The sequence below is a fragment of the Eptatretus burgeri genome, chromosome 6 (assembly GCF_056783735.1).
Source record: "Eptatretus burgeri isolate ZD-2024b chromosome 6, Ebu_testis_v1, whole genome shotgun sequence".
NCBI lineage: Eukaryota > Metazoa > Chordata > Myxini > Myxiniformes > Myxinidae > Eptatretus > Eptatretus burgeri.
Window position 1 is genome coordinate 75,647,696 of NC_140966.1, and position 22,192 is coordinate 75,669,887.

General features: G+C 40.0%; 2 protein-coding genes across 5 annotated transcripts in view; one reads left to right on the top strand and one right to left on the bottom strand.

Moving 5' to 3' along the window:
• The window catches only part of SLC35D1 (solute carrier family 35 member D1), a 29,855-nt gene extending 14,125 nt beyond the window's left edge, over positions 1 to 15,730 (top strand). Inside the window, exons 3-13 of one of the 4 annotated variants that reach the window (XM_085885712.1) lie at positions 1,699 to 1,786; positions 1,970 to 2,037; positions 2,714 to 2,785; positions 2,912 to 2,980; positions 6,775 to 6,877; positions 8,757 to 8,879; positions 9,477 to 9,569; positions 9,686 to 9,753; positions 13,106 to 13,184; positions 13,301 to 13,383; positions 15,111 to 15,730. In XM_085885712.1, the coding sequence (XP_085741838.1) occupies positions 2,721 to 2,785; positions 2,912 to 2,980; positions 6,775 to 6,877; positions 8,757 to 8,879; positions 9,477 to 9,569; positions 9,686 to 9,753; positions 13,106 to 13,184; positions 13,301 to 13,383; positions 15,111 to 15,198 (771 nt within the window). In that variant the 5' untranslated portion in view covers positions 1,699 to 1,786; positions 1,970 to 2,037; positions 2,714 to 2,720 and the 3' untranslated portion in view covers positions 15,199 to 15,730. Of the gene's footprint in view, positions 1 to 1,698; positions 1,787 to 1,969; positions 2,038 to 2,713; positions 2,786 to 2,911; positions 2,981 to 6,774; positions 6,878 to 8,756; positions 8,880 to 9,476; positions 9,570 to 9,685; positions 9,754 to 13,105; positions 13,185 to 13,300; positions 13,384 to 14,188; positions 14,943 to 15,110 lie in introns of those variants that run through there. The other 3 variants (XM_085885710.1, XM_085885709.1, XM_085885711.1) reach the window with 3 other exon arrangements.
• An 878-nt stretch (positions 15,731 to 16,608) lies between these two features.
• Positions 16,609 to 22,192, bottom strand: part of LOC147025092 (zinc finger protein 367-like) — a 20,266-nt gene continuing 14,682 nt past the window's right edge. The window contains exon 5 of the mRNA XM_085885713.1: positions 16,609 to 17,956. Within this exon, the coding sequence (XP_085741839.1) occupies positions 17,770 to 17,956 (187 nt within the window). The 3' untranslated portion in view covers positions 16,609 to 17,769. The remainder of the gene's footprint in view (positions 17,957 to 22,192) is intronic.

Sequence of the window (22,192 nt, forward strand, 5' to 3'; positions counted from 1 at the left end):
AAACTGGTATGGTAGGTTCATGGTATGTCCTAGTTATGTGTGAGAAAGAACCGTTGCTATGGACGCTTTTGTTGGCTAGTAACGGCTGAAAAACGACTAAATTCGACTTGATCGACTACCCATGTCCGCCTACCGGCTTGTTTGTCTGTTTGTCAATCGCATACAGGTCACTATTCCAAACTGATCATCATGGAACTTTACCAAGTTTCAGAGGTAATCTCAACTGAGAAGCCTATTGCTTTTGAGGTCAAAGGTCATCTTGAGGTCAAGTTTCTAAAATCCTTTTTCATCCGATTGACTTGAAAGTCAAATAGGATTTGCATAGTCCATCACTGAATTTGGAAAGCAACTATTTTTGAGGTCAAAAGGCCAACTCAAGGTCAAACTTCGAAAATCATCAAATTTCATCTGAAAAATCGTCAATTTTCATCCGGTCGACCTGAGCTTTGATTAAGATTGTCAATTTTAATCTTAATGAAATGGACAATTTGATGTATTCATGGCGACCTGTGGAGAGGGGGGGATTTTGCAAGTATTATGCTCTGCACGACGTCTTTTTCTTGTTTGTTTGTAAACAAAATATCTCAAAACGTTGTGGACGGATTTGGACGAAATTTGGTGGGGGGCTTGGTTATGTGAGAGACAAAATAATTGGCTTTTGTTGAAGATTTAAATCCGGATCTGGATCCGAGAATTTAAGTGATTTTCCACTATTGAGAGAAAGGGCCAAAAATGACATGTTGCAGGATATCTCAAAAAGTTGTGTCCAGATTCAGACGAAAGTTGATGGGCAGGTTGAGTATGTAACAAGGAGGAATTGATTCAGTTTTGGTGAAGATAGATCCGAGAAATTTTTAAACGATTTTTCACCATTCAATGATCGTGAATAAAACGATACCCATCCATCCATTGGGACCATACTCTGTGCAGAGCGTTGGTGCTGCCTAAGCAGTCTCCTTGGCTATTGGGCACAATCCTGGACGGGTCGCCACTCCGACACAGGATACCAGCGTGCTGGTACTCATTTTGCTGACCTCAGAAGGATGACAGGCAAAGTCAACCCCACCTGGTATTAATTGATAAGCCGAGGGAGATTTGAACTCGGGATCCTTGGATCCTAACCCCACCACCCAAACCATTAAGCCAACACCAGGCATGAAAACGATATATAGCACGATATTTCAAAAATTATGGACGGATTCGGACGAAACTTAATGGATGAGTTGGTTGGTGACCATAACAATCTAGTTGAAATTTAGTTCAGGTCTGAATCCAGATCTGGCCTATCAGTGGGATACAAAGTGTAAACTAATCAGCTTGGTGGAGGTATGTGCTCAACTGAGTGCCCTTCTAGTTTGTTCGTGTCATCGCTTTTGCACGAGCCTAGACCATGTAAATAAAATATACAAAAAAAAAAATGCCTCGACATTTGTGACATTTTTCAGGAATGTATCCCCCCTACGAATGTCAGGGTCTGACAGAACCTAAGTGAAAGAATGTGGCACAATTTGTGGCAAATTAAACTTTGCATTTCACAGCATTTTCTGTAGGGACTGTCTTACTTCTGTGAGCCCCTGATTGGCTGTGAAGAGTATGTGACATTTCGCAGCATTTTTAGCATTGTTTGGAAATCTTTGCTTGTATCGTCTCCCATTTTATGTTTTGCTTGGTAATATTCAGTGTGCTCACTACCTCCAGGGTACAGACATTTGGCAAAACTTTCAGTGTTGAACAGGAGGAGGCAACTCTGATGTGAAGTGAATTCGATAATGATGATCATTATTTGGTAAATCTCACTTTCCCTGGAATTATTTTTGGTTGTTGTTGTTGTTTCTGTTTAAAATTCAGCACATAGAGGTATGAATTTGTTAGCACAAGGATAAACTGCATCCCTAATGTTTTGGGGAAGTTGTAATGGTGAAGACGGTCAAGTGGACAAACCTAAAAGTGTTAATTTGTTGCTGTGCAGATATTTCCGTTGCCACTGATTTACATTGGGAATCTACTTACTGGTCTCCTCAGCACCAAGAAGCTCAGGTGAGCTCCAAACCCAACTTGTGTGTTGTTTCCTTGACATTATCATGCATTGTGCAAAGGAACAATGCAATATGAACTCGAAGCTGAAAGCAGCAATCCGATTTAACTTGTGTGAAATCACATCTGATTCGCTCAGGTCATCAAAGTAAAGCACATGACCTGATGTGGAAATCATAGGGTCATGTTTTATTCTGTTGTCACAAACCTTAAAAAATGCCTTGGGAGAACCCTTTACTACAGACATGTTGTTTGAAGGTGCCAGCTGCTTCTCTTCGGGATGTTATTGAGTGGCATTGACTGGCATTGGAATAATAATAATGATTGTTGGATTATTTTTTTGGTGCATTTTAAATTTGGCTGGCAGAGGTGAAAGCACACTGTTTGTGAGAATTGAGAGTCGTTCCTAGTCACAGGCTGACAAAAACACAGTGCCACAACACTGCCTCTGTCTTGCCATAGGCCACAATGAAGCCATTATTTTGAATCCTCGCTGGCACTGACAGAACAAATATTGTGTAAATCGCAACCAACCTGAACCAGAAAGTCTAAACACAAAATAACCACTGCAGTTTCTTCATTCCAAAGCAACCAAGTGATTTCCAAAAGTTTTATTTGCTTTTGGGCACATCGCCAGTATTTCCCTACACATACGCATTGTTTCTGTTCTGTCCCACAGCTTGCCCATGTTTACAGTATTGCGCCGTTTCTCAATCCTCTTCACCATGCTTGCCGAGATGCTCATCCTGGGGTTAGTGAACTTATTTTTGATTCACAGTGCTGCTCTGCTGCCCAGCACATGGTGGCCATCTTAGAAACGTCTGCTTACCATTCACACCATCCAGAATGCTTTAACTTACTCCTGCTTCTTTGGCAGCAACCACATGAGCTTCCCAGTCAAAGCAACCGTCTTCACAATGATTCTGGGAGCATTTGTGGCAGCCAGGTAAATAAAAAATTGCACAATTATATAAGACGATAGCTCCATCTGTGTGAAGGGATGGCTTGGTCATCATGTTTTCACCTTTAAGCTGCCCTGTCCTTGGGGAACTTCCTAATTGCATTCACTTGTGGACTTAGACTAGGTCGATTTTCAGAAAATGTTAATGGTGGAGGCATTTCATGTTTACGGCTGGCAAACACCTTTTTTAGATGTATTTATATGTTCTAAATCAATCTAGAGGGTTTGCCCAGCTGTATTTTCAACGATTAACCCATAAACTTGACAAATCCAAGATGGCCGTCATCGCTTATAGAAAATACCTAAATTATTGTATCTCTCGAACTACTTGACCAATATCAATGATGTTGATGTCTATATTAGGGTTTTCACACATGCTTGATCATTTGGAATAAGTTTTAAGTTGATTGTAGGTCAAGGTCATGCATTGGGACAAAGGTCAAGGTCATATTTTGACCTCTTGGTGCAGAAATAGGCATATCTCACAAGGAACCTGGTCTACACTAATATGTTTTATCTGTCTTTGCAGGAATGTGGCTATATGACTTGTAGCAATGGATGCTGATCCAGCTTCAAGAAAATGGGGAGTCTTGTTAAATTATGACAAATGTATAATATGTCAAGAAGAAAACAAACAACACCTTGTTACACCTATATGTGATGGCCTTAAGACAATCCATAATGCAAGACAAATTCGACTGAAGTTACGGAATGACAATTTTAGATCGGCAACTGATCGGCTTACTGATGTGTTAGCTGCATGTTCTCCTACATAAATAACATGTCACAAGTGCTTACAAACTCGAAAGACTGAAAGCTGCAGATATAACACTTGATCAAATTCAATGTAGTTCTTCAGCCCCCACAACCCATGAATAAAAAATCCTCCTACGAAGTAAGGTGACACAGATCAACTGGAACCTGTGCATATTTTGCCAACGAGAGACCAAGGAAAAAGTCCACCTTATACAGGAGAAGCAAGTTAGCAAACGAATCCTAGAAGCAGCCAAGTATGACCTGAGTTTGAGGACACAACTGGCTTGTGTATATTATCTCATAGCAGCTGATGGCAAACATCACAGTACCTGCCATGTCAGGTTCAAACGTAGCACTGACAAAATAAGCAAATCAGCACTAAATACCAGTGATGTAGTATTGCTTTGGCTTTGTCATGAGCTTGAGCAATTAGCATCACATGCTGATATTCTCGAGCTTGCATATGTGTGGGAAAGATATTGTACACTAGCTAATGAAGTGGACATCACCATTCCATCATCATTTATGAGTCGAAGGAGCACATTCAAAGATAAGTTAGCTGAAGGTGTGGATGGTGTGTATGAAGTTATAGTTCTCCATGATCAAGCACGCACAGAACCCAGAACACTACTCATCCCAACCAAGTTCCGCCACATCCCATTATCTGACATGGTGAAGGATGATGGTGTAAAGCTCACTAATCCCCCATTCAAGCATCAAACGGATGACTCGTTTCTCTCCATGGTGCATGTTGCACTACGTATACGAGGTGATATGTTATCACATCCAAAGCCTGATGGAATTGACCGGTTGGTCAAGTGCTGGTAACCTCTGACCACACTCTTATTAGGCATCTGATCAAGTAATAATTATATAAGTAAACCAGAACATTTGCAGTTTTAATCAATGTTATCAGTTCAGTCTTTTCACCTGTCTAGTCTGTGTTTAACTTAAATTTTCAAGTTTATATTCACATATCGGATCAAAGGTCTATTCTAAAATATGACAAGGACAATTGAACATTGAGTTGCTAAAGGCACTGAAATTTTAAGAATTCCATTATACAAGCACATGATCGTTCTCAGTAGATCATGAAGTATGATTTAGAATGTTGATGTTATATCTCGTTATTTTGTAGAAGAAAAGGGAGTTGTCATGATCGTTATTTTCACTCTCATATCATGTTTGCAAGACACAATAAAGAGAACCTCATTTTGGAGTTGACTTCCTCTATGCTGTATTCTGTGTTTAATGTGGTGCATGTTTTGAAGCATTACAGCTTGTAACAGGCTTTAATGAACATTATAAGATATGTATCATGCATGTGTTTATATTTGATTTAAGCAGTTTATAAATTTACAAAGTCTTGCCAGCCATTTCTGCTTTATTGATATGCAAAAATTCAGTTATGATTTCCCATTCATTATGAAACTCATTTGGTAACTGTACCCCTCTTCTACATTGATCACTGACAAAATATAACTATAGCTGTATTCATTTACAGTCAGTATATCCCACATCTGAACCATGATATTATGATAAAGTTGTCACTCATTTAAAGTCAGTCAGTGATAAAATTTGCTCTAATGTGGTGGCCATCTTTATTTATTAACATATTGGGGTCTAAATAATGGTCTCAATGGATTCCTTGCACCTAAAAAGATACAAACATGTTTTATTTAGGTTCTTACCATGTTTGGCACCAAAGATATGAAAAAAAAAATCAATTTTTCATGTATTTGTGATGGCCATTTTTGATTTATCAAGTTTATGGGTTAACCATTGAAAATGCAGCTGTGCAAACCTCCTAGTTCGATTTTGAACATATAAATACATCTAAAAAAAGTTGTTGTCAGCTGTAAACATGAATATGCCTCCACCATTAACATTTTCTGAAAATTGACCTCGTCTACCTCCTGAGATATGCTTATTTCTGCACCTTCTTCTTCTTCTTCTACTTTCGGCTGCTCCCGTTAGGGGTCGCCACAGCGGATCATCCGTATGATCCGCATCGTGATTTGGCACATGTTTTACGCCGGATGCCCTTCCTGACGCAACCCTGGTCGCCTCTTACGACACAGGGATATGGTACACCTATTTTAACCGGGGTATACACCGGCCCAGTATACTGGTACTCATTTCGCCGACCTCGGAAGGATGACAGGCTGAGTCAACCTCCTGGTGTATTAATTCAGTGGCTCAACGGGGTTTGAACTCAGGACCTTTTGGATCCCAAGCCGCTGCCCTAACCACTGCGCCAACACCAGGCTTATATGCTTATTTCTGCACCAAGAGGTCAAAATATGACCTTGACCTTTGTCCCAATGCATGACCTTGACTTACAATCAACTTAAAACTTATTCCAAATGATCAAGCATGTGTGAAAACCCTAATATAGACATCAACATCATTGATATTGGTTAAGTAGTTCCAGAGATGCAATAATTTAGGTATTTTCTATAAGCGATGGCGGCCATCTTGGATTTGTCAAGTTTACGGGTGAATCGTTGAAAATACAGCCGGGCAAGCCCCCTAGATTGATTTAGAACATATAAATACATCTAAAAAAGGTGTTTGCCAGCTGTAAACATGAAATGCCTCCACAACTTTATATATGTACATTTTCCCAGATTCTGCCCAGTCTATTACTTTGGATATCCCATCTTTTTATTATTGTTATTTTTTTATTAATATATTTTTTAGCAGAGATTGGTTTTACACATTGGTTTGGGGTACTTTAGCACCTTCAAATTTTCCTGTTCACCATCTGGAGTTGCAGATGTATATTTGTCTGCCATGTCCTGTTGCCGCCCCCCCCCACCCCCAAAACCAACAATTTATCTTTTACTAGGCTCTAACATGAATGTTTCCTCTTTCTCTGAATTTAAAAAATGGGCAGCCACCTATGTTATGATTTGTGAGTGAAGCGTCTACTTGGAACGTGATCACGGTTCGGTTGTTTACTGCCGTTTCATGACTAATTTCTGCTGACGGTCCCCTTTGTTTTCTTATTGCCTCCACAGCTCTGACCTGGCATTCGACCTGTTTGGCTATGTGTGTGTCCTGCTGAATGATGCATTCACTGCAGCCAACGGTGTTTGCACCAAGCAAAAGCTCCAGGACAGAGTGCGTACTACTAGCCATATGCACTCATCTGCATAGCTCGAGTGTTTGGTGTACACCTCGGAAGAGTTCAAAACGGCTTGTTCATGTAGTAATTTTGGACTCCAAGGAGATTTACCACAGGAAATGTTCGTGGGTTACTTCATGGATCTCAGTTTCCTGTTCCTTTTTATTTATGGTGTTCTAAAGCTCATGGTGGTGCTTGTATACATTTCGTACATAGGACAATGACGCTTGGGAAACACAGGTATACTTTTATTTGAATTACACGGACATTAGTTGGTGCTGTTAGGTGCATGAGTCTGTCGAAGTTTCATTGGCAAGTAGTTAAAGTCCTGGACACGTCGATCTTCTAGCATGGGGTACTCAACTGAGTGTGCAAGAATTTGGAATCTCCACGAAGGACACCATGGGATCTTTTATGTCCACCAACTAATGCCAGCAGATGGGACACCCAGTTTAACGTCCATCCGAGAGACTGCACACACATTGATGCCTCACCCTGCCCATGAAACACCAGGGTGGCAGTATATAACTGGACCGAAATTCAAACCCAGGCAAGACAGCTCAGGGGTGTGCGTGCGTACTTATCGGCTGTCCTGCCAGCGGAAAAACAAAAATAAACAATGGGGGGGGGGGGCAACAAATTTATGTATATATATATATATATATACATATACATATGTATATATATATATATTTATATATATATATATATATATATATATATACATATATATATATATATATATATGTATATATATATATATGTATATATATATATATATGTATATATATATATATATATATATATATATACATATATATATATATATATATATATATATATATATATATATATATATACATATACATATGTATATTCAACGAAAGAAGCATGCTGATTCTGACGTGACAATGATGTTGTGTATAAATTACACCAACACATCACCTCCAAATTAGGAGGCATCCATATGGTCCTCGAGTCTTTGCAGACTGAGATTAAAGCCTATGGTCACGAATAGACGAAAGCAGAGATGTCGATCTCGATTTTGCCCTTGTGGGCTCATCACGACAACATACTGCTACTCGTTTATTTGTGACCATATTAGGCTCATTAATAGCACTGAATCGAACCCTCTAACTTGAGGCAGCAGGGCACAGATCAAGTCCCATCACAGCAATTGCTGCACGTCCTGTCAGCAATAAGTGCTGCCTGCCACACGAGCACATTGTCTCTGCCCTGCTGATCACCTCTCAGGAGGTTTGCAGCCAGTAACATTAAATTCAACGAAAGAAGTACGCCGACTATGACAAGTCGATGATGTCGTGTGCATAAATTACACCGAACTGTGCCCTGCTGCCTCATCAAGTTAGGGGGTTCGATTTTCATAATAATAATTATTATTATATACATGCATCAAAACAAGCATTTTTAACATAATTATCCATGCATTCTTATTTTCTGCAAAAAATGTTTCAGGTGACCAGTCAAACGATGTGGCAAATACATGTTCGGTACAACTTATTAATAACCTGCATAATACATGTGCTGCAAACACAGTTATTCATGAAATAACCTTAAAATATTTTCTAATCAAAAAGCATCGTGTTCTTGCGCACATCTGCCAGGCTGTTTATTGTGTCAAAAATGAATGACCAATGAGCTTTTGGGCGAATACGTCCCACTTTAACAACCGAGCCACAGGAGGTTCTTCATGACATTGCATCATGAATCTCCATGTGGCTTAGCGGAAGGCCAAAATTATGATTGTAATCTGTCTATTCTAGATGAAAAGTCATTATATCTGTTATATTTCACTCTTGTAGATCAGGAAAGTAAAGTCTTTGGATGTTACATATCACAGGGTATGTTTTACAGAGCTGGCCATTGCGTGTCAGCACATTGGCTATATTTCCAGCTTACGGTTGGACGAATAAATGGTACGACCTGCAGTCGGTGAAAGTGCTGAGATGCGGATTTGGCATGGGCATTATGAGCCAGGTGACCTTCCAGCATCTTTCTCGTATCACCTACAAAAATGCAAATTTGGCATTCCACCGAAGCCAGTTTTGTGGTGATTGGTTAGTGGGCAATCACGTGTAACCACAAAATCTCTGAAGCCCTATTTCTGACAATTTGCTCCTTTCGGTGTCATCCAATTGATGCTCCACATTGTTGACTTGGTTAAGAATGCAGTACACAGTCCTTTTGTGGCTATCGGTGTACATTATGTGGTACACTGGGGTATCAGAAAATTGCTGGCCATTTTGTTTTCATATATTTTCTTCTTTTTCAAGTGGAACTTTGTTCTAGCTTATTTATTGTAAATGAAACGGTTTAATAGCAGTCACAACTGTTTGGTGTTCTGCTGTCGTAGGTTTTTACAATTGCATGTGCATGTTTAAAAAAAATAATTTTTTTTAATCATGTGGAACTTTGTGGTCCAACTAAAACCAGTAGTTTGTTTGTGTGTACCATTTGTGTGATGTTTTTATTATATTTTTTTAAAGAAAATGATCTTGGTTCCTTGTCAGATGCTTGCAGAATATTTGTGCAGATTTTGGAGCGTTACCTGTTCCATCCTTCTGTCACCGACAGGACCTGGGAAAGTATGGGTTGCTATTTTATAATGCTCTGTTCATGATCGCTCCGACTCTGGCCATTGCCTACTACACAGGGGACTTTGCCAACGTAAGTAGTAATGAAACAAGCTTCTTTCACAATTATTCTGAAGAAATTCTTCCACCCGATGTTTGTCATTTTTTGGGGTTTTTTTTTACCATGATCTGTTCATTTTGCTTTTTCAGGCTGTGAGCTACGACGGCTGGAAAAGTCCAGGATTTTTGCTGCAGTTCATTTTGTCTTGCATTATGGGGTGAGTATAGGATGGAATTTGAGAAACGGCAGGTCATTTGCAATTGTGGTTGTTCAGCAAACCTATAAAAAAATTTTTTTTTAGCTTTGGAATAGTGTGATAGTTCAGTTGGTGGGTAGCATGCTTGCCATTGAGCCGTTGAGTCTGGGTTCAATCCCAGTCGAGCCAGACTTGGTGCAACGCCATTGGATTTCTTTAAAAAAGAAATTGATTGTGAGAATTCCTTGATGTAAACATTGTCAAACTTTTGGTTTGGTTCCTTAAAAAGAAGAATGCATTGTATGTAAAGCAATACATTTTTCCCAGAATGAATTTCAACTTATCTGATTAATCATATCTTTGGAATGCTAGTCATTCAAATTGATTTGCTTGAGCGAGCGACAGAGTAATATTTTTGATTCTCTATACGTACATATCCATTGTAGAATAAACCGTGTTATGAGATTGTAAGAATAGGAATTCCCTTATGCGGAGCTTAAATGCAGCAAGAGGCCATTAGGCCCATCAAGCCTGTGCAAGGTTTTATTTTTAGCTCGCCTGTTCGAAGAACAGAGAGCTATAGCTATACCCCCAGCGTGAGTGTCAGCGTGAGTGTGAAAATGTTAAAGTTTTTGGTGCAAGTTATTTCCTTTCTAATGTTTTTATCTACCACACTTTTTTTTTTTTTTTTTTTTTTTTACAATATTTTTTTTTTTACTGATTTTTTTACATTTTTTACTGATTACAATATACAATTATTGCTTTAAAATTATTTGGATCAGACTTCACTGCAATGCTTTATAAAAAAATATTATTAGACGTCTTTTAAAAACGATAAATATATAAACAGGCAAGCATTGGGTGGCTTTGACACCAACTCTCTGGTTTTATTTATTACTTGCAAAATTGAAGATTTTTTTTTTCAAGTATATTGGTCATTCACTTTTCTTATTCTGTCTGTCTGTCTGTCTGTCAATTGCCTATAAGTGACAATTCAAAACCATTTGTCATGAAACTTTACCATGTTCTGGAGGTAGTCTCAACTGAGAAGCCTATTGATTTTCAAATGAAAAATCATCAATTTACATCCTATTAACTTGAAAGTTGAACAGCATTTGCATAGTCCATCACTGAATTGGGAAAGCAACCATTTCTGAAGTCAAAGGTCAAACTTCTAAAATCATCATTTTTCATCCGATTGACCTGTTTTGATTAGGATTGTCAATTTTAATCTTAATGAATTGTCAATTTGATGTATCCATGGCAACCTTTGGAGAAGGGGTGGATTTTGGAAATATCATGCTCTGCACGGTCTTTTTCTTGTTCGTTCGTTTGTTTGTTAATTAATTAATTAATTAATACAAAGTCAAGGCTTGGGGAATAGCGAGAACAATGAATGGATCAGGGTGCAAAATAACAAAAGTTACAGTAGAAAGAGTTTTGGATGAAGGATGATGTGAGATGGTGGTGGAAAACAAAAAAAAGAGGGGGGAAACACCAACAGTTGGGTTGAAAGATAATAGAGGGTGGTTTGGACAAATAAGGGACATGGGGAGAAATGAGGGGTAGGAGAGGACACATTGGATAGACAAGATGTATACAGAAGGAAACTCTCAGGAAGGATAAACTGGAAATTTGGAAAGAGGTAGGCTTGGAAGGGGAGTTTAGTGGGTGTATAAAATATCATGGTTTTGGATGGGAGATGATGTGAGATGGTGGTGAGCAGCTGTCTTTATACGTACATACCACACTATTTTTATGAGACTGAGACTATATTATTTATCCACACTCTTTTTATGAGACTTTAAAAGACTGAGGTAAGAATGAGATTGAAGAGAATGTGGAAGTTGGTTTCACAGGCATGAAAAAAAGAGGAATGAATGAGTGGAGGTGAGCAGTTATTCTGTATTTTGGGAGTCTCACCAGAAGGGGGTTGATGGTGGACCACATGCACCCTGCAGATCCTGAGCTTTAAGCAAGGAAGCAGCAATCCATTTTTGAAGTCATTGGAATGACTCGGCCAGAGTTTAAATGGCCAACCTCCGAGACTCGGAGTGGACGCTCTAATGATGCCCAAGTACGCCGCTTCCTTCAGTTTTATTTGAGCCCACAACTTTTGAAATTCTAGTCCGGTCTCCACTGATAGGCCGCCATTAACCCCGAGCTACATTAATCGGATTCTATGTTGTGCCGGTTAATTTGACTGCAGATTCAGAATCCAGTACAGCTGATCTTGATGATGAGAAGCACATAGCTAATGGCATTTCTGAACATAAAAATGGTCCTGAGTATCAAAACCATGTTAATACAGCGCATTCTACAATGGGAAGCTGGTCGCATTGATTCCAGAATTGGTGAAACGATGCAACTGGGAACAATTTTTACTGGCAGCATGTACTGTATGCGAAGAGGAATTGTTGCAATAAGTGAAAGTTCTTGGCACAAAGGGGAAATACGATGGTGTCAAACTGCAGTGGTAAACCCATGAGGAAAATTTGGTGCAGCCGAAGGATTCACGCAAGAAGGAATCCTCAGTGTCATCTGAATGCCTTGTCCAATGAGCTTCAAGGGGAGGGGAGGGTGATATAATTTTCAGAGTTCATTTGTGACTTGGCTTGTGCACAGATCCAGAAAATTACTGTTTTAAAATCGGAATAAGTGTACAAAGAAAAATAATTCTTTTCTATTGGTGGCTTGTTGTGTTTTGGCTTGCAATTACAGCAAACACTTAAATATCGTGTTTTTAAGCTGAGCCGTTATTATCTCGCACCAAGAGGCTTGCATGCACTGTCAATAATTGAATGTCGTCGAAGTGCAAATTGAAAACCAAAGGTGATTCTTGTAATTTTATTTATTCGCTCGTTTATGGAGCTACAGAACAATTTATAAAAGAAACACGTCGGGAGATTACAAAGGAAAACTATGTAAGAGATTAATGGAGGAGGAATGGTGGGGGCGAGAGGGCAAATTTAATCACTTCTGAATGTTTAATCTGCTTCTACGAAGCAGGGAACTTGCTCACAAAGCCGATTTATATTAATTTTACGTTTTAATTTCAATTGTGATGTGTTTATTTTGGCTGCTACCCACCTTTCTATATATTTTCTCAATGCCCAGGAACCGAACCCCCTGATTACCACAGGAAATTGGTTTTAACTATCACAGTTTTGGTTGTCGTGGAATTTTCTCAGAACGAAACCCCATGATATTTAAGGGTTTACAGGGCAATTTCCTGCTGTAATATGATTTTGCCACCCAATTTATGCTTTACCCAGAGGCCTCGTCTTGATATTGGTGATCAACGCCCATATACCACATTATAACAGTAATAGAAACCACAAATGTATGTTCTTTTTTTTTTCTTCCCCTCCAGATTCATTCTCATGTATGCCACAGTAATGTGCACCCACTACAACTCTGCCTTAACCACCACGATCGTGGGCTGCATTAAGGTTTGTATCTGGCTTACTCAAGTGGCTCGAACTTCAAATAAACCTTTTCTTTTTTTGGCGACCTCCATGTATTAGTCCGACAACCGTGATCATCACTTGCCGTTTCTGTGTTGCAGAATGTCTTGATAACGTATGCTGGTATGGTGCTTGGTGGAGATTACATATTCTCTTGGACAAATTTCTTTGGTTTGAATATCAGGTGAGATGTAATGTTTCATTTGCTTGGGAAACTCTCAAGGTTCGCTCTTAGTATGAAGATCAATCTGTTTCGAAGAAATGATATTCCAATTCTAGTAACTACTGTAATTTCAGAGCTCTTGAGGTTTTTGTAATATGGAATAACTTGCTGCAGATTTAAGATTGTTTCACAGGCAGGGTAATGAATTGCCCCATGCACGCAAAGTGAAAAGCGGGGTTAAGCAATTAATTCGCTTTGTCTGTTTGTCTGCAAACTTCAGTTTATGATCGACGAACTACTGGATTTCAATTTAATGTTATATCCTGAACACGAAGAGGAAAACAAGCCTGTAAGTTTAACAGTGCTTTGGTTCTGAATTTGTTCTGATTGCACCTGTGCAAAGGGGAGTGAGATAAAACTTTTACCCTGTCCTGCCTGGAAGTAAAAATTGAAAATTTTTCCAAACAGGAAACTTACTGTTTTTAAAGATGTTATAAAGGACACAAACAGGCACGAAGAACGAATGTAATGTGCTGTATAACATGTTGCATCAACGGCCGTAAACTGAAAAAAAAAATTCTACAACATTTAACATCTTTTTTTATTTTTATTTTCATTTTTGAATTTTTTTCCTTGATCACTGTGGAACACAAATCGCCTTTTTGGCAGTACTTAGGGAAAAAAAAATATTACGGCATTTTGAGTCATCCCGCCAAATCAAATTTGCCACTTGCAGACCCCGTCTGTGTCCTTGTTTCACAAGACTATGCAGGGTAAGGTGTTCTATGGACTCCAGTTCATCAATGTGTGCTGTCCCATCTCCCAGCATTCGTGTTGGAGATCTCCAGCGTTCGAGATCCCACGGTGTCCTTTGCAATGATTAGGCGAGCGATCACCGGCACCCTGAACAAGCAGCACCATCCTCACCCCTTCCCCCCTTCAAGTGATGCACCCACAGCCATGTACTGCGTACAAAAGAAGAAGAACCTTAAATTGATCTGTACATGTCAAAAAGATAAATGACGAATTCTGAACTTTTCAAGGCTTACAGAATACACAGGTGCTTAAGTTGTATGTGCATACAGAGTACTGGTAGCTGCTGCCACATGCACGTTGAGGAATCTCGATCATCCGGTCAGTTACCTATCAAAGTAAAAAGAGGAAAGGAACAGTGATGCACAAGTACAAGCAACTACACATGTAAACTGGAATGTCTTTTTTATTTTTCCCAACAGGTCCATTTACATGGTACAGTTATACTTTTGTTTGATTGCACTCTTGATATCACTCTCATGTGATGGTAACATGCATTCAAAATATTTTTCTTGGCCTGGAAAGGGGGTGGGGGTCATCTCCATCAAAGGGTCCACCCACTCACAGCAAAGGTCCAGGACTCATTTCAGTGCGAGGTAAAGGTGACTGGACATTTTTGTAAAAAGTGTATGAAGCACAGACATCTCTCACCCAGATGTTGAGGGAGACTACTTAAAACTGTTGTTGGTTACCATGAGTGGAATGGTCTTTAATGTGTTTGCTGACATGAAGTTGTAAAAATAAATAAAAATTGCCAGTATGTTCAATTGGTCAGTCTGTTCCACGAACGACTGTATGGTATCACTTTTAGCTCATATCAGAGAAATTTTGTACTTATTGATATTGGCTCAAATGCAGGAGTTACTTCACAAGGATGGTGATGTCATGATGGTAATGGCAATGTCCTCTTGAGCTTGTGAGTGTTGGTTTTGCAGTGTTGCCGGGAGTCTCGCTTATTCCTACATCACTTTCACAAGGGAGCACACACCGGCTGGCAAGAACCACGCACGCTCTTTGGTGTGAGGCTCAAGGTCTTTATCCATGTCAGCTGGCTGTGGACAAGGGAACACTCATTTGTCATCACTACTTGGTAACAGAACCAAATAGCCTTTGGCTCATGCTCCAGATGTTTAAACGATGCAGGGTGGAATAGCGACTTCTCCCTGTTGGAACTTGGATGTGCTCTTTTTTTTCTTCTTCTTCCTTTTCCTTGTCATCACCTCTCGCCCCCACCCAATTCAATGATACTCGAACCATAACTGAAATTTGAGGAGCATTCAAACAATTTTTAAGCACAAGTTAAAATTTGTGAGCTTCATGACTGAGGCCCAAACCAAAAGGTCATGGAAGCAAAATATTTGTCATGCACTTAAATAACATAACTCCTTTTAGTGCCTATTCATTGGGCTCACCTCAAAGCACTTGCAAAAGGTGGACTTATTGCCCACATCGTTTTATGGTGGTGGTGTTCATCATGGCAACAGTATGTTTCTTTCTAATCAGGCATTTTCTAATTTCACAAATGTCATGGTTATTAAATTTTGTTCAAATATAATTTTACTTTTGTTGACATTTCTCAAAACGAATACATCACCTGCAGATACAGTGAAGTCTCCCGAGCAACAGTCATGTGTGTCAAGCCAAGATGGGCTGGCAGGATAGCCTTGACATACATATTCAACTCATGGCCCAGCTATAAACTCATCTTGGTGTTTTGCAGGTGGGGCAAGGCATCAGTGTGTGCATTGTTCCTCAGATTGATGTTAAACTGGGCATATCATCTGCCAGCATTAGTTGGTGGACATTTACAGAGTAAGTGAGCCATCACTGGCATCCTGAAAAATTACAAATTCCTTCTAACCTACAAGGAGCACTGCATCAGATAACCATATGCTGTATATGTAAGAAGCAGCCCCAGCAGTACCACTTATAGGGAGGATAGGACTGTCATGTTCCATACTACCAGCCCACAACATGTGGCCACCAAAAGTGGATGGAGGTTGTTTTTACAACTGTTTGTATGAACAGGATATCTCGAGAGTTATAGACAGGTTGGGTGTGTGATGACGAATCGATTCAATTTTGGTGAAGATCTGGAAACAAGAATTCAAGTGATTCTTCACCACTGAGACTTGGGGCCAAAAACGATGCAATACAATGTTTCAAAGTTGTGGACGGACTAGGTGGATAAGTTGGTTAGGTGATGAGAACAAGCCGAATCGTTTTTTTTTGTTGTTAAGGTCCAGATCCAGATCTGGCCCATCAGTGGGAAACAAAACTGTTCAAGCTCGCAGAGGTATGCACTATAACCGAGTGCCATTCTAATTCATTATTAGATTACCATGTTTACAAATGGATTTTTTTTCATTGCACTCTGAGGACTTAAGGAATGCTGTTTATCTGTTCATTGGCATCCAGGCAGAAAATAGATAATTAATAAAACAGTTGTGAATGTTTTAATCAACCAAGATACAACATAGGCAGTCAGGTTTACAATATTACTGGCAGTGTTTGTCAGACAAACAGCTGGTGTACATAAAAAATATAAAAAACAAACCTTTCCTACATCATTTAAGTTTAACTTGCAATACAAAATCAAATTTTGTCTTTTTTTTTTCCCCCACCCCAAATGGCAAAGCTAAAATGTACAGAATAAACAAGTGGTGGAGTAAGCAGAAACAGCTTTTGCTTAGTGTCACAATGTGAGCAGAGGACGAGATTAGCTGCACAGCCGGAAGACGAAGACAACTTAACCCTACCTGGCCCGACGATTATACAAAAACCTCTAATGTACAGGGGGTGGGAGGAAGAGCCAAATGTTATTAATTTTTTTTTTAAAAGTGCACAAAGTAAAGAAAGCAAACTTCAAAAAAAAAGAAACTGTATAGATTTGCCGGCTTGCACAGGTGCTCGCACTCAAATATATTTCATCCGTACTCGGAGCAACAGGGATCCGTGAAAATTACAACTTGGCTATAAAACCTATCAAGTGCTCTTCCAAAATAAGATTTCGTTGGGAGCAAATGCTTCATCAGTGTCAGACACCACAAATGGACACTGGTACCTTAAAAATATCAACATCCTGTCCACGGAGAGAATAACTATATTTTCTCTTGCTGGTGGGTTAATCGAAGGTCTGACTCCTCCAGGTCCGATGGTTTTAAGCACAACCTCCAACCTTGTACATGATGTTGATTATACAGATTTGCAAAACAGCAAGTGATGGCACTGGAATTTTCTTTTTTTTAAAACTGTACAATTTCAATTCAAACTCGGTATCAGATCGATAGCAGCTAAAAAAAAAAATCGGCGATTCTCCACAAAAAAGTGAAGAGTGCAAGATGGATCGCACGTGCTAAAATTGAAATCTGTGTGGCCATTTTGGCCTTGCTCAATGCAATTGCAATGAGGAAACAAAATGCCTATGCCTGCAATGAGATCATTCCAGGGCGAGCGAAGAATGACAAAGATGTGAGATGTCAACGATTGTGGTTATGGGCATGATACAAGCAGCAATTTGAAACTGCAGAGTTCTGGATGTACACGTTTGACGTTGGTGCACAACTCGTTCTCTCGTGGGCCTGGAGGAGTGCTCTAGAGACTGGGCATTCCAGCCGCCAGGTCGGCGAGCTGGGCAAGCGCGGATGCGTCGTGCCAAGAATGGGGAGAGGTGGACCCCAGCGATGGCTGCTGCCAACAGAGCGTGCCGTCGACCACACCGCCTTCGAGCCTTTTGAGAGGACCGTGAGCAACTGCCACTCCTTGCCTTTTCCCCCAGCGCCTGCCAGCAACAGTCATGATGGAAGAAAGGAGTAAAAAAACAAATTATTAAGAACAAAACCTGAAGACAAACGAGGGACTTGGCAAACTTCACATCTGATAAGATACTTGTGAAACAGAAGTGGTTCAATTCAACTTCCTCATGATTTCAGAGTTCACTCCCCACCAGGAAACATCTTCATTATTTGGTGTTGGTATTTTAAAAGCTTCAGGATATTTAGTTATGTTCAAGTCCACCGAGGTCTCAATGTTCTTGTCCTGTGTGATATTTACATGCAAGTTATACAAAGACCCTTAGACCATTCAATATGATCTAACAATCCTGGAAGAGTTACAAACCTCCAACACAAAATGGACACCACATAGTGCAGAACGTACCAGGAAGGGAAGTTGTAAAAGTTATCAAAGTAAAGCATCGAGGAAACAAAAGTTAAAAAAAAAAAAACAAGTCTATGAAAACGTCCACATACTTTACATGAGACGGGAATCTTGTAATCATTTTATCTTTGCTGCATAGTAACATATTTACACGTGCAGTGGCCTGCCCATGTTCTCATCTGAACCCCCTGGCTCGTGATGCTGAGAATCCTGGTTCAAATCACAAATGTGTGTCTTTGTCCAGTCTCCTAATATCCTTGTAATTCATCAGTGGGGCATGCTTGCAGACAAGCAGATACTGCGGTGCAATGGTGCATGCAATGTGCAGACATAATAATATATTTAAGCTTTATATATTTAATGAAGTGGATTGTGCTTGCATTCTGGAAGCAGCGATATAAATCAAGTCAAGAATGAGCTCTTTAACAGTTTACAGATGGAGTAATTTTTAATGTAAATACTGTACATCCAAAGTTGTAAAATAACACGTTTACATTCTAATTTTCTAATTGGTAGCTGGAAAACACGAAGAGGCAGAGTTTGAGATTCAAAATCGAAATCTAAATTCTGTCTCCGAGCCTCTTCCCCTCACTGTTACGAGGGTGGGGTAGGGGTCCAAGCAAGCCTCGCCCTGCTGTGTCTCCACCCCCTTTCCTCGGCAGGTCTCCACCAGAGTGATGCAAAAATACAGCGATTAATAAAATGATCGTTTACTTTGATGTTTTTGATAATCGATTTTGCCATTGGCATCTATATAAATCGATGACTTTAAAACGTTGGGCCTTGTGTATGTATGCGTTCAACTTGCCGGGCCAAAGCAATTTTTCTCGATATCCAGGTTAATTTCCAGCAATGTGGATCGTGAATAGTGCAGGGAAATTATGCATCTCACAAAAATGTATTCTGACTGTTTGTTGTAACCCGGGTGGCTCATGCAGAGCTCTGAGAGTACATGTAAACAAGCAATACAGTCCAGTTGGACCCTGACATTCACTGGGGATAGGTTCCTGAAAATGCCACGAATGTTGGGGCATTGTTTTTTTTTTTGTTAATGCATGGTCTCGGTTGGTGGAAGAGCGATGACAGAACGAATCGGGACACAAAATAAAGGGAGCAACAGGAGAAACAAACAACAACAGCAGGGTGGAGGGAGAAAGTAGATGGAGATAGATAAACAAGGGATGCAGGTAATGATGAGGGGTAATTGAGAATGCAAAGGTTGGACAATATGGATACATGAACAAAATTGCGTTTGACCAGTTTGTGATTTTGTTAAGGTCTGGGAAGAGGTCTGTCTGTCAGAAGGATGAGAGATGTCACAGCAGAGAGTGGAGTCATCACCAAAGTGATGCATAGGATTTTTGAAAGTCAGTGAGATCATTAAGATTAGGAATAATATAGGGCCTTGAACACTGACTTGGGGCACTCCAGCCTTTATTGAGAGATGAGATGAAAGTGTTCCGTTAAAGGCCCAGTCACACCTTGACGTTTTAGCCAGCTTATGCCGATTTTTGAAAATGTCTAAAACGCTGGCACACGTCAAATACGTTATGGATAAGTTTTGGAAACATAGAGCACGCTGAAAAACACTGCCATACGTCGTAGTACGCTGGCTTTAATCGTTGTACTTTGCGGTTGTCCTCAAATTTTATCATGCTTGAAATTTTATGACTTATGCCAGCGTATGACTCAAGTTCCGCTACGCTAGCCATGAGTTGTAGGCACGTTATGCGATCGTTGACACACGTTGACAGACGTTACTTGTAAGTTACTCATAAGTCGAAACACGTCAAGGTAATGGTTAGCGTCAGTGTTCCAGACTCCCTGTTTTTTTTTTCTTTGGTATGACGGTGATGTTGACACTTCAATTTCTTGTGCAGTTATGATTTAAATCGTTGAGTGGCAGCCTATTAATTATATTATAACCGCACTAGAAATCGAAGTGTCAACATCACCGTCATACCGAAGAAAAAAAAAAAAACAACCCAGGGAGTCTGGAACACTGACGCTAACCATTACCTCGACGTGTTTCGACTTATGAGTAACTTACAAGTAAGTTTTGTCGATGTGTGTCAACGATCGCATATCGTGCGTACAACTTATTCCCATCGCATGCGGAACGTGTGAGGCATATGGCAAGTACGTCGTAAAATTTTTAACACGTTTAAAATTTTAAGACGTACTCCACTTACTAAGACGTATGAGAGCGTACTTTAGCATTCTATTCACGTATACCAAACTTACCCATACCGTATTCGACGTGCGCCAGCGTTTTAGACGCATTTTTCAGAGGTCGGCATACGCTGGCAAGATCGCCAAGGTGTGACTGCGATGTTGACACTTCCATTTCTCTGGCAGTTATGATTTGAATCATTGTGCGGCAGCCTTTTAATTGGCTATGCCACGTGATCGTCGGCGATACGTGCAGCGCGCTATGCATAAGTTAGACTATCGTTGGGCATAGGTTGTGAACGCCGACAACAGGCTAAGCATTCGTTGGTATAAGTTATCTATAAGACAACGAAACGTTCTGTGTCCGTTACTAATATGTTATGCATACGACCAACTCGTTATGAATACGTCCGAATCTTTAAAAAAAAAACATCAAAAGTTCAGCGCAAGCCAGCGTTTTACATACATTTTGATACGTTGCCATTGCTGGCTAAAATGTCAAGGTGTGACTGGGCCTTAAGAGCTACATGGCTATGAGAGTGGAGGAAGTCAGTAATCCAAGAGAATAGTTTAGCTTGGATTCCATACGCAGACAGTTTGGAGAGCAATGCAGGATGTCAGGCTGTATCAAAAGCTTGAGATATGTCCAGAGAGACAGCCCTGATCTCATGTCTGATATTGAGGGCCTCCACCATTGTTGAGAGAGTAGAAGCAGCATGTCCAAGTTTTAAGGTGACCTGGTCTGAACCTGAATTGGTGAGATGAGGCTGTTGGAGAAAAAGAATGATTTTATATCAACTGTGATGGATTCCATGACCTTGCTGATGATTGGAAGTAAGCGAATTGGTCTGTAGTTAAGGGGATCCGTTTTTGCAACTTTTCATGTAATTATGTGATGTTTGCTGATTTCCAAGCAGATGGAAGATGACCTATGGTAAACGACGGTAAGAATGGCAGAGAGAGGAAGCACAAGAGAAGCAGAGCAGGTTTTTAGGACACGTGAGCTGAGTCAGAGTCGAGTTCAGTTCAGTTGCAGAATCAGTCGAGGGTTGCCAGAAACTTTTCCCCCTGTTCATGTGCAAAAGACGCAATTCAGGAGCAACTGGGTAGGTAGAGAGAGGAAGAGGTTGTCTGTAAATGATAAATGTTTCCAACTTCCAACCGTTCACTGTGTATCGTTCATAAACGACAAAACCCAGACACACCTCTAATCATGCCGCTGTAAAACAAAAAAATACCACCTGTTGGGGAGTGATTGTACCCGTGAAATATCAGGTGATATCTTCACCAAGGTCTTCAATCATGTGAGCTGAGCGAGCCAACAAGGACCGACCTTTGATATTTTTGTTTCGGACAGTTTTGTGATGTTTTTTTTTCCAGCTGGAATGATGGCTTCAAATTACATCGCAATGCAAAATTTCACCAATCTCACCCACCTAGAATGTACAAAACATTAATTTGAGCAAGTGACTCAGTGAGTCAGTGAGTGGTTCGAAAGAGCTTTACATATTTGAAAATGCACATTGATATCTCGTAATGTCTTCATCTCAGGATGGTCTAGTGGTGCATGCACTCTCCTTTGAGCTGCCCCCACTGGGTTGGAAATCGGATGGACACTAAGCTGAAGGACCAGTTTTCCATCACTGGTTGTTCGTTTGTTAAGCATCCAATGTTGTCTTTCGTGAAG